The 12,326-nt window shown below is 54.4% G+C and overlaps 1 protein-coding gene across 2 annotated transcripts in view; it reads left to right on the top strand.

Moving 5' to 3' along the window:
- UNC5B (unc-5 netrin receptor B) overlaps positions 1-12,326 on the top strand; it is a 91,426-nt gene that overhangs the window by 60,145 nt on the left and 18,955 nt on the right. For both annotated transcript variants that reach the window (XR_013398096.1, XM_015147432.3), the window contains exon 2: positions 8,574-8,798. Coding sequence is in view for 1 of the 2 variants with exons in the window: in XM_015147432.3 (XP_015002918.3) it covers positions 8,574-8,798 (225 nt within the window). In the remaining variant the exon portion in view is untranslated. The remainder of the gene's footprint in view (positions 1-8,573; positions 8,799-12,326) is intronic.

Here is a 12,326-nt window from a genome sequence, read left to right as displayed (position 1 = left end):
CTCAGGGCCATTGTGGGTTTTGGTGGCTGTGACCTTGAACACGTCCTTTCACTCCTCTGCCTCAGTTTCGCGTCTGTAAAATGGAACAGCTTTGCAGGGTCATTGTGTTGATGATGATGTGCACTGTCTCGTTGGAACACACAGGATTTTAAGTGTCAGGTGCAGGAATATGCTTATTACCCGCAGGAGCGTGGATGAGAGGGCTTTGAGCTCCTTGTCTGGGAAAAGAAGGGGAAACAGAATATCCCCGTCTCAGGGCCCAGGCCTCTATCACAGTGACCCCATCAGACCTGAAACTTGGAAAAGGAACCAAAAATTAGCCCCAAGCCTGAGCCAAAGGAACCCAAAGCCAGAGGAAGGGTCTGGAGGGAGGGTGGGGGTGGGAGTCGGGGTGGCCAGTGACCCAGTGACCGTAGTGCCCTTTCCAGCTCTGTAAGCAGTGTGGTCCCCACAGCCGGGTCCGGGCTCATCCCAGCACTGCACCTGCCCTGGGGCCTCGACCCCAGCCTCCCATCCACTCCTTCACCTGCCCCACAGTCCTTCGAGGGAGACGTTTCAGAGGAGCAGCTGGACACACTCTTCAGGATGCAGGCCCCTGCCCCAGCTGGCCACCTTGGCGAAGCTGCTTCCTGTGGCAGCAGAGGAAGTGATGTCAGGGCACAGATGGGTGCAGAGGGTGTGGGAAAAGGGCTGCGTGAGGAGCCGCCTTTGTTAGGAATGACTCGGCATCCCTCGAGCCCGCCAGCCCCCATTTGTCATCGGTAACGGCCATTGTGACCGCCTCCGAGGGGGCCCCAGCCTGAACCCCACAGCCGCAAGGAGCCAGGGCCAGATGGAGGAAGGGCTTTGTGTCCAGGGAGGGGTCCTTCCATGTGGGGTTGTGTGTTTTTAAAACATAATAATAAATGGGCTTCTCTCCCCCAACTCTCCCCGCTCCCCACTGAGCACATCAGCCACACAGTGAATGGGAGAGATTTTCCATGCAGTGGGAGGTCAAGTCTGGGGAGAATCAGCCAGTGTCCAGGGGCTAGAGAAAGACTGTGATTACTGATGATAAATGTGCCCAGCGTGGGGCATTTCTCTGTCCTCACCTCCCGCCTGACTCCTTCTGCCCTCCCTGTCCTGAGCCAGTCAGCCCTGGAGACACACAACCCTGCATGGCTACAGATGCCCACCCCTGGTGGTAAGCCTGGGGGTCCCAGGCCTGCAGACAAAAGCCAGCGGTGGGGGTTTCAAGGCCTTCCCTACCAGACCACAGCAGCTTCCCTCTGAGGTCTCCACCCTGGGCAACAGGTCTGACCGGAAGTGGACCCAGCTGAGATGGATGGCAGGAATTTCCATCCCAGGCATGGGAATCACAGAGCCCAAGCCTTCACCCACAACCCTGCCATGGCTGTACTGTCTTTCTGGGCCCGCTCTCCTGCCTCAGTCCTGAATCAGCAATTGGGCTCTGGTCCAGCTTGGCTGTTAATTTGCTGTGTGGTGTTGCATTAGTCACTTCCCCTCTCTGAACCGGTAGAACGCAGGACTCCAGGGGCTCCAGGCTCTCTGAACATTGACTTTCTATGTGTCTCATCTACTCGGGCTCAGGTGGTGCTAGGCCAAGGAAACGGCCTGTGGGGTGTCTGACCTCCCACACACAGTTCAGCTAGAGAACAGGTCCTGCCTGCTGCCGCTCCCGGGCACTTGCATTGCCTGTTTGTTTGTTTGGAGATGGAGTCTTTCTCCATCACCCAGGCTGGAGTGCAGTGGTGAGATCTCGCAACTTCTGCCCCCCAGGTTTAAGCAATTCTTGTGCCTCAGCCCCCCGTGTAGCTGGGATTACAGGCACCGGCCACCACACCCAGCTAATTTTTGTATTTTTAGTAGAAACAGGGTTTCGCCATGTTGTCCAGGCTTGTCTCGAACTCCTGACCTCAGGTGATCCGCCAGCCTTGGCCTTCCAAAGTGCTGGGATTATAGGCGTGAGCCACCACGCCCAGCCCACAGTGCTTGTTAAGAAAGATATTTGCATCTGTTTTCTCAGTTGACCTTTCGCAGCAATACCCCAAAATTGACAGAGCAGGAACTGCTAGTCACTTCTTTATAGATGGGGAAACTGAGGCCTTGAGAGGTCAAACAACCTCCCAAGGTCTCAGTGCAGGGTGAGGCTTGGAACCAGGACTGCTGGCTCTTGGGTCAGCCTGGGCCCAGGCTCAGAGGCGTGGTAGGGGCCATAGCACTCCCTGGCTTCCCCTGGGAATAGTGACAATCTCTCGCTTAGGAATGTTGGAGCCGCCCCCTCCTCTCAGAAGACCCTCTGAGCAGTATAGTGTCTTTACATTTATCCTGAACTCACCCCTTCGCCTCCTGGGCCCTCACTCCTCATCCAGATGGGTCAGAGTCTGACACCTCTTCCACAAGCCTGTGTCTCCACAGCAGGCGCTGCACAGGCCCAACCCCTGGGAAGAAGCCTACAGATGGGCACAGGGCCTGCTATCCAACCAGCTCCACTCCACTCCCAGAAGGCGCCCTGTTGCCCATGGGGGACACCAGGAAGAGCACAGTGTGTTCCCTGCCCTCCAGGAGCAGCCACCAAAACTGCGAAGGAGCCTTTGAGCTGTCTGACTCCAAACAGGCTTTCCAGAAGCAGGAAGGTGCCCGCTAGACCCTAGCCTGGTCACCTCACCCTCCTGCATTTTAAATGGGTGGTGACATGAGGAACTTGTCCATAAGGAAGCCAGCATGGAGGTGAGGGGTGCAAAAATGTGTCTTCTAGAGAATATTTGGATAAGATCGCCTGGGAGACCAGGCTGTAAGCTCCAGACTGGGAAGTGCACTGTTTAGTTGGAAGTGTGCTGTTTAGTTAGTTTAGAAGTTAGAATTCTAGGCCGGGTGCGGTGGCTCATGCCTGTAATCCCAGCACTTTGGGAGGCCAAGGCAGCTGGATCACGAGATCAGGAGTTCAAGACCAGCCTGGCCAAGATGGTGAAACCCCGTCTCTACTAAAAATACAAAAATTATCTGGGTGTGGTGGCAGTGACTGTAATCCCAGCTACTCGGGAGGCTGAGGCAGAGAACTGCTTGAACCCGGGAGGCAGAGGTTGTAGTGAGCCGAGGTTGTGCCACTGCACTCCAGCCTGGGCCACAGAGCAAGACTCTGTCTCAAAAAAAAAAAAAAAGTTAGAATTCTAGCAATGGCTGGAATCTCAAATTGCAGCTGAGAGTAAGGAAGGCTTTTCTAACTATTAGGTCTGTCCAAAGAAGAACCTTGCTGAGAAAAGCAGTGATGAGTTCCCCGTCCCCACAGGTATGTGAGTCAAGGTTGGCTGAGGAGTTGATGGGAGACATTGGATGAGATGGCCCTTTAAGTAACTTCCATAGAGACCTCATATGTGCAGGTAAAGGCAAATTAGAGGTGAGAGTTTGAATGGCGCCCCTCGGAGGTCCCATCCACAGGTGCTGGTGGTCATTTTGATCTAAGGCCTGGGATGGGTAGGCTGGAGCATGGTTAGGAGAGCCCAAGGGTAAATGTTTTCTCCTCCTCCTTCCCCGGGTTCTACCCACGCTCTGCTTTAAGACCACCCTATAGCAAAGGCAAGGAAAGGGACCCTAACTTAAGCAAATGTGCTTTCTGAAGAAAAACATTTACTCAACTGGACATTTTCACACATGAACAGATTCCCCTTAAGGGATCTTTAAACCTCCAAGTGTTAGAAGCAGAGGAGGGCTTAAGAGACTGACTTGGCCAACCTCCTCATTTGACAGACGGAAACTCCAGGGCCTGGGAGAGAACAGACACACAGCAGTGCCAGTCCCCAGCTGGGATGCAAACCCAGGGCCTCTGCCTCCAGCGATTTTTCCTGTCCTTCATTTGACTGTCTTGTTGTTACATCTGTGCAGGGATGTGTCCTCTTTCATAGCTTCTTGGCGGGATATCTGGACCATTCTTGGATGCAGCTTTAAAGGCAGGCTGCACTTTTGCAACTTAGGCCCAAATGAGTTCTACTATTAGGAAAAAACACTTTCTGTGGGAATTTTCCTGCCAGCAGGAAACCCAGACCCGGCCTGGCTGAGGCAAAGACTTCTAGGGGAGCCTATCTTAGATGCGGTTCCTCTGTAGAGACAGAGCGGCAGGAAGTCCTGCAGAGAGGCCAGGGAGGCGGGGCTGAGAGACGCGGCTCAAGCCTTGCTTCCTGCCATCGACCAGGTGACCCTTCATGTCCCTTGTTGCCCCACGTTTTCATCTGTAAAATGGGAAGAGTTGTGAGGAGTAGCACATAGTAGACTTAAATGCCCATTTCCAGTTCAGCAGAGCTCAGAAGACAGATTCTGGTATCAGATTCCCTGAATTTGCCCCCTAGCGATGCCACTTACTCGCTTTATAGCTCTATACCAGTCACTTAAACACTTTTGGTCTCAGTTTCCTCATCTGCACTGTGGGGATAATAATCATATGCAACTCATAGGCCTGTGGTTCCCAAACTGTGTGCCAAATTATCCCAGGGTTCCTCAGCACCCTCACAGGGGAGCCGTGGGATATTTTCAATGTGGGAAACACAGTAATGCTAGATAGCTGTCAGACACTGCACCAACAAGTAGCTCACAGTTTCAATGTCCTATCACTCTGCTTTCCTTTATTTGGCACCATATCTTTGCACAGCTGGGATTGTGGCATTTGGGAGTAGCCCACGACAAACAATAAGAGTAGTGGTGTCCACTCGGATTCCAAAGTTTGAGAAGTTGTACAGCGCCCGACGGGTGCACACATCCCCATTCATAATTCTTTGTGGCTATTTAGGAATGGGATAAAAATATATGTTTTCTTTCAATTTATCCTAAGATTTCAGAATATAAATATTTACAAAGCTGTTGCGATCTAATACATTCCTGTTAGGGACTTCTTTTTGGCCTTGGGATAGCCTAAAAAAATTACTGATATGCTAAAAATCAAAACATTTCTGCATCTCTGCCTAGGGTTATTGTGGAGCTCATTGAGTTTATATGAACCACCCTCTGAGCAGCGCCTGGCAGAGTAAGCATCCAGGAACCCCAAGACCCCATTATTCTCCCACCCAGCTGGCACCTATGCAGCCTGGCCATGGGTTGCTCTCATCTAGCCCACCTTTCAAGCCTTCCTCAGTCACTGGGGCCCAAGCCAGGGCCAGGGAGAAGTGAGGGCTCTGCACAGGCCCTGGCATGCCCCACACTTACTCCCTTACTGTTTTTTGTCGTTGTCGTTTTGGAAACAGAGTCTCACTCTGTCACCCAGGCTGGAGTACAGTGGTGCAATATCCACTCACTGCAACCTCTGCGTCCCGGGTTCAAGCAGTTCTCCCACCTCAGCCTCCCGTGTAGCTAGGATTACAGGTGCACACCACCATGCCCAGCTAATTTTTGTATTTTTAGTAGAGATGGGGTTCCGCCACGTTGGCCTGGCTGGTCTCGAGCTCCTGAGCTCAGGCAGTCCACCCACCTCAGGCTCCCAAAATGCTGGGATTACAGGCATGAACCACCACGCCCGGCCTACTCCCTTACTCAAGTTGCATTCACTGTGTGCTGGCCAGCAGAGTCCACTCGTGGTCCCTCCAGGCAGGAACCTCAGGTGGGCCTTTCATTCTTTCGTATCTCCTGGCAGTCTCTGCCTCCAGGACACCTAGGGTATAGGGACACAGCAAGAGGGCAACAGCTACATCAAGAGCCATCCAGTGCTGCTGCAACAGAGAGGCACAGAGGGGACACTTGGCCTGCGTTCCTGCCAAGGCCAGAGCTGAATCTTTGCACCAGGGCTGAGAGGAGGGGCAGGGTGGGAAGAGTGGGGCGGTAGGGCTGCCAGACGCAGGGCCTGCTGCACTAATGGATGTCTAATGTTTGCTTTCCTCAGTCCTGTCTGTACCCACTTTATAAATGGTCTGCATTAGAGTTATAAAACAAAGTCATAATACAGCCTGCAGTGCTGCAAAGCACAGAGGCAGCTGTCACCCCGGGGCTGGGGGCGGTACTGTTAGAGATGGGTGTAGGCACATGACATGCACCCATGGGCCCCCATGCCCCTTCTCCTGTGGCTGTGACCCACCCCCAGAGGGAGGCTCAATCCTTGTCTTTCAAAGACAAGCTGCCTGAGGCCAGCAAGGGGCTGGTTCAGACCCAGGGGCCTCTGAGTCTGAAGGCAGAGCTCTGTCCCACAGCCCTCAGGGCTGAGATGGAGACAAGATGCTGGTGGTCAGTGGTGGGCATGGAGTCTGGCAGGTTCTCTGCTGCCCAGATGCCCTCCTGGCTCCATTCTGCTCTCCCAGAGCTGCCTGGCCTGGCAGGGAAGCCTCAGTGGCCATCTCAGGGTGTGCACAGCAACCAGCTCTCAGGCCACTGGAAGCCAGTGTTCAGCTCCCTGGGCTGTGATCAAGTCACTGTGTCATCTCATCAAATCCCCAAGCAGCCCTAGGGGGCTGCCAGTTTGCCTACAGTGAACGTGTCCCTGTACCTGGAAGTGGGAAGCAGGTGTCAGAGAGCCCTGGCCTGGCCTGGCCTCAGGAATCTGCCTTGCTGTTCCCACATTAGCTGCCCGCTCACTGGGTGGCCTCAGGCAAGTCATGCGAACCATTTGAATGGTCTTCAGTTTCCTCTGCTTTGAAATGAGGACAGTTCCAGCCTTGCTGTCCCCTTGATGAGAGAGCCCTGTGGACTATGGAGTTCTGGTCACTGTCAGGGTGCTATTAGGATTCCCGGGTGTGGAGACACACCACACCGTTACAGAGCTACATCAATGATAGGTGGTGTGGAGTCTGAGACAACAGCCCAAACGGTGAAATCTTTTCTCAGGTTCAAACTTTTGATCTGCCTCTTGTTAGCTGTGTGAACTTGGACAAGTTGCTTAACCTCCCTGAGCCTCCATTTACCCATCTCTAAACTGGGGACTAATAGAACATACCTTACAGGGTTGGTGCCAGAATTCAATAAGTTAACAATTTAAATTCCTGCAAACATAGCACCTGATGCTGGGTAAGCATTAGTTGTTCTTTCAATGCAGCAACATGTACCTACTGTGCGCCAGGCCCCACCTAGGCATTCATGCATGTTTATCTCATGGGATCCTCAGAGCAGCCCAGAGACAGGGGAAGGGTGTCCACCTCTTGTGCTCATCAGGCGTAACGAGGTAGGAGTTAAGGTTCTCTCCCTGGGCCCTACAGAACATGCTGGATGGAGCTGGAGTCATGTGTCATCTTGTTAGCTCCCCCACCCCCATTCCCCACACACACTGGCCAGGGCCTAGGCCCCAAGCTGGTGATAGTTTATGCATTTTCTCCCAAGTTCCCCAGTCTCAGCAGGCTCTCCTGGTCCACAAAGAGAAAGCATAGTCAGACTTTCTGTTCTTGGGAAACCAGGTGTCCCCTTGGCCCCTCTGCCTATAGGGGGATTCCCTAGGGCCAAATATGGCCTGCTAGACCAGAGAACAAGTGCATGATCCCAGTGGCCACACAGGCCTCCCAGGACACCACCCTCCCCACTCTCTCGGCTGTAGGTGGGGCCTCTGGCTGGAGGGGCTGGGCAGCCATGCGCCACCCCACAGCTTCATTCACTGTGTCCTCTGGGCAGTCAGCAGAGGAGGACAGGCCCCCGACAGCTTGTGCCCAGCCACCTGATGATTTGGCATTTGGCACTGGAAAATTCGTTTTCGGAGGTGGATTGTAAACCAGCAGCTCAGCGGCCCGGTTTCCCGACTTCTGGGCACTGGCGGTGGCCACACCCCTCTTCCTGTTTGTCTCACCTCCTGAGGTGCAGTTCTTTCCAGGGAGACCGGGTGGGCCAGGATTTCCATTTGGCCCCCTTCGTGGGAGGAGATTGCCACAGGCACAGCCTCGTCTGCTCTGAAGTCTCTTCATCCATTGTGCTAAGGGCTGGGGTGGGGGTTGGGAGAAGAGGCCAAGGGTTGGGTGAGAGCCACAGACCATGGGAGGTGAGCTCTGTGGGGAGGCTTCTGGGAAGGAGGGCTTCCCCTGGGGTAGGAGACCTGCAAGGGGCCTAGCACCATGGAGTCCAGGCCTGGTTCAGCCGGCTCACCCCACCCCTGCCCCGCAGCCCTGACTCCTGTCCTGCTTGCCAGCCTGGCCGGGGCTGCAAAGGGCAGCTGTGACTCCAGGGCAGAGCTGGCCTGGTTTGAGCTCCAGCCCCAGCCCCGTTTCCAGCCCATTGCATCTGGTGGCGTCACCATGAAGAACTGGATAGAGGCCGGGCAGGGACAATGGAGCAGACGCTGGGGGGTGCCCAAGGGGTATCCTCACCCAGACAGATTGCCTCCCCTCCCGGGACCTCCCTGGCCTCTCCATCTGTAATGAAGTACAATCACACAGCATCTCAGAGCGGGAACTGGCTCTTTATAAAGCCTAGCCTCTTAAAAGCAGGGCAAGATGGGAAACTGAGGCCGCAGGAGTGCCAGACTTGACCCTGGTTGTAGATTGCGTCCCCAGCAGGGCTCTGGTTGCCCCACCTCTGCCTCCCCTGCCCTCTGCATCTGCGGTGGGTCCCCGGGGTGGGCGAGGGGTGCCACAGGGCTCTCCCAGCACACAGCCTCATGGAGGTCTCCACTCACTCTGCAGGCACTGATTCCGGCAGCGAGGCGCTCCCTGACTCCTTCCCGTCGGCGCCGGCAGAGCCGCTGCCCTACTTCCTGCAGGAGCCACAGGACGCCTACATTGTGAAGAACAAGCCTGTGGAGCTCCGCTGCCGCGCCTTCCCCGCCACGCAGATCTACTTCAAGTGCAACGGCGAGTGGGTCAGCCAGAACGACCATGTCACACAGGAAGGCCTGGATGAGGCCACCGGTAAGCCCACCCCAGTGCCTGGAACCCCCAGGACCCCCCAGGCCCAGAGGCACAGGCCTGGCTCCATGTGAGACTTCACACAGCCATGGTGCCCCCTGGTCCTCAGTTCCCCACCACCCACCCCGGGCTTCACCTTGGATTAGCATTTCCCCAAATGCTGGCCACGTGTCCCAGCCTGACTTTGGGACCATCCCCACTGCATTCAATAGCACGGAGTGCCCCGTGAGCCCTCACTCCCTTTCCATTTTCTCTCCATCCTTCTGCTTCTGTCAGGGAGCAAGTTCCCGTCAGGTGGGGGCTTTTGAGCCCTCCCAAACACCTGCCAATCTCCCTGTTTAACAAAGAGGGCAGGTTTCTGCCTCAAGGCCCTGGCACCCCACGGCACCGACCCAGAATTCAATGCAATCGTTATTTTTACAGTTCCTTCTGTTTGTGGAAATTGATACTGGTTTCCATTCACAATAATGATACGGCATTTCCTGCGTCGAAATAAATTGTTTTAGGTTAAAAAGAAAAAGTTGAGAGTATTAAGTAAATAACCGTTCAAGTGGTGCTGGGATGTAGCCCAAATCTGGAGGGAGAGAGGAGAGCAGCCAAAACTGGGAAATGCGAGGAAGTGTGGGGTCCCTTCCTTCTCGGATGTGTGGGGGACCCTCAGTACTCCCAGGGGAGGAGGCAGAGCCCTGGGGTTCCCCATATCTCCCAGAACTGAGCCTGCCCCCAGGGTGCCCTTGAGTCTAAGTGAGGGGCTCTTGCTCACTGCCACCAGGTCCCTGTTGATAGTGCAGAGCCCTCAGGGTGAAAAGCCCTCCCTGGGGCTTAAGACAGGCAGGTGGGACCCCACTTCAGTCACCGGACAGAGCCCACCCACCCCAGACTCGGGGCTCCCGGGCAGCCTTCCTGGCTTTTTGTTTTTCCCGTCTCTGTCTGGATCCTTTGCTTTCTCTTTCTTCGGCTCTCTTGATTTCGCTGCCTCTCCCTGCTCATTTCTCCCTCTCTCTTTTCCTTACGTGCCTGCTTTCCTTCTTTCTTTTTCTCTCCCTCCCCCTCTCTCTGTCTTACTGTCTCCCTGACGTGCTGTGTCACTGTCCTTCTTTCCCCCTTCTTTAGTTTCTGTTTTGTCATGTAAAGCTCACAGATTTCAGAACCAGTCAGGCTTAAAACCATACTCCAGAATGTACTCAAGGTCACTGAACCGTATTTTACAAATGGTTAAAATGCTAAGTTTTATAGAATGTGTATTTTACCACAATTTAAACATAATTTTAAACAATAGAGTTGGAGTCCCATGCTCACCCAAAATATAAAAATGGAAAAGGAAATTTTTTTTTTTTTTGAGACAGAGTCTCGCTCTGTCACCTAGGCTTGAGTACAGTGGCATGATCTCGGCTCACTGCAACCTCCACCCCCCAGGTTCAAGCAATTCTCCTGCCTCAGCCTCCCGAGTAACTGGGACTACAGGCGCCCACCACCACACCTGGTTAATTTTTTGTATTTTTAGTAGACACGGGATTTCACCACGTTAGCCAGGATAGTCTCGATCCCTGACCTCATGATCCTCCTGCCTCGGCCTCCCAAAGTGCTGGGATTACAGGTGTGAGTCACTGCACCCAGCCAGAAAAAGGAATTTTTAAGGGGAAACTAAACAACACATATTTGCCAGCTGCCCCCACTCTTTGACTGAGTGACCCTGGGGAAGTCACTCGACCTCTCTGAGCCCCAGTTCTTCTCTTTGTAAACTGGGAAGTTGACTGAAGGTCCTGGTGAGGGTAGAGCCAGGTGGCACACATAGCACAGAGCAGCATGCCAGGGCCCAGCAGGCAGTCAATAAACACCTGCTTCCTCTGTCCTCTTTCTGGGCTTTCCTTGGCCTCTTTCTCTCAAACGGTCCTTACCTCTCTGCCCACTGAGCTCCTCTGGCCTGTATCAGAGGTCAGCCATCGAGGTCTGGACAAGGCAAGGGAACAGTGTGCCTGCTGGGGCCCCTCACGGGCCGTTAGTATAGTAATAATACCCCTGTGATTATTACTAATAATAACAGCATGGCTCTTACTTCCCTGCCACCAGGCACACAGGCCCTGCCAGCCCTAGAAATTGGGGCACTGTTGTCCCCATTAGCTGCAAATAATGGGCAGAGCTTCCTTGGCAGTGGTGGGGCCTGATTCCACTTCAGCCTCCTACTTTCTAGCCCTGGCTTTCCCTAGCACTCTCTGAGGCCTGAAAACAGAAGAGGATGACTGGAGGCCAGGAGAGGCAGAACAGCCCCCCACCAACTTGTGCCAGATCGGGGCAGGCGGCCCAACCCTGGGTGTCCTGGTCCAGACATTGCTATGCTTGGGAGGGCAGTCTGGTGCTAGGCCTCAAGCCTGGGACACCGGAGATCCCCGTCCTATGCTCCCTGCATCTCTGCTTGCTGGTGATCATGGACGAGGTGTCGCGCCTCCTCCCTGGTGGTGGTTTCCTTCTGTCCAGCTATTGGTGCTGCTGAAACCTTGCATGGATGACCCCCTTAAAAGGGCCCAGTCTTCCAGGTTCACAGTCTGGTAAGCAAGGGGCAGGGCTCTGCTCCCTGGGCCATGCAGCATTGACTGTGGAGCCAGCCCCCGGGCAGCCATGGCAGGCAGGCACTGCCACCCACCCCTGAAGCAGTCTCCTCCCTGGATGGCAAACCCCTAGCCGCCTCCCATTTAGATCCTTGGCCATCAGGACGGGGCTGTCCCCCCTGTCTGGACTCCCTGCACAAGGACCCAATCCTCCTCAACAATAGGAGAGTTACAGCAGTGACTTCATCAGGAGAGGTCCAGAGAGGAGTTGTGGGTGAGGGGACGAAGCTCTAACCTGGGAAAGACGCCAGGGAGCTGACCGCTCTGCAGCAGCTTGCTGGGGGACTTGGTGCCTGCCACCTACCCTCTCTGGGCCTCAGTTTCTTCAAAGGTAACAGAAGAAGCTGGTTGAGATCCAGATGACCTGCCAGAGTATATTTGTGTCTGGCCCGGGCTGGGCGCTGTGGCGGAGTAGTCACCATAACTTGTTTAGAGTTTACCTTGAGAGTTTACTATGATGAGGGAACCAAGGCTCAGAGAGACTGAGTAACTTCGCAAAGGTCACCCAGCTGGGGTTTGAGGGTGGGGCCAGGACGCAAACCTGTCCAGCCATCCAACCCTGTCCTTACCCACCATGCCACCGGCTGTGCGTACCTTAACAATCCATGGTGCAATGAGAGGATGAGATAGGACACATTGTGGCAGGGAAGAGCAGCTTTAGCAATTCTGAGACACAAGGCAGTCAGGGAGGCTTCCTGGAGGAGGAAGAAGCCTCTATAACCTTTGGGGAGGAACTTCAGATGAATGTCCCCATTCCTGGCAGGTTCCCTGCTTTCTTGAGCATGGAGGGCTTCGTTGAGGGATGGTTGACTGAAATCCTACTGACCCCCTTGTATAGGCTGGTAGGTCCTGTTATGTAGGAAGTTTCCCAGGCCCTGACCAGGGAGCCATTGAGAGATCAGGGGCTCCCTGGAAGAGGGACCTC

Source organism: Macaca mulatta, chromosome 9 (assembly GCF_049350105.2).
Source record: "Macaca mulatta isolate MMU2019108-1 chromosome 9, T2T-MMU8v2.0, whole genome shotgun sequence".
NCBI lineage: Eukaryota > Metazoa > Chordata > Mammalia > Primates > Cercopithecidae > Macaca > Macaca mulatta.
Note: the sequence above shows the minus strand (reverse complement) of the source record. Positions and strands in the feature narration are given on the sequence as shown.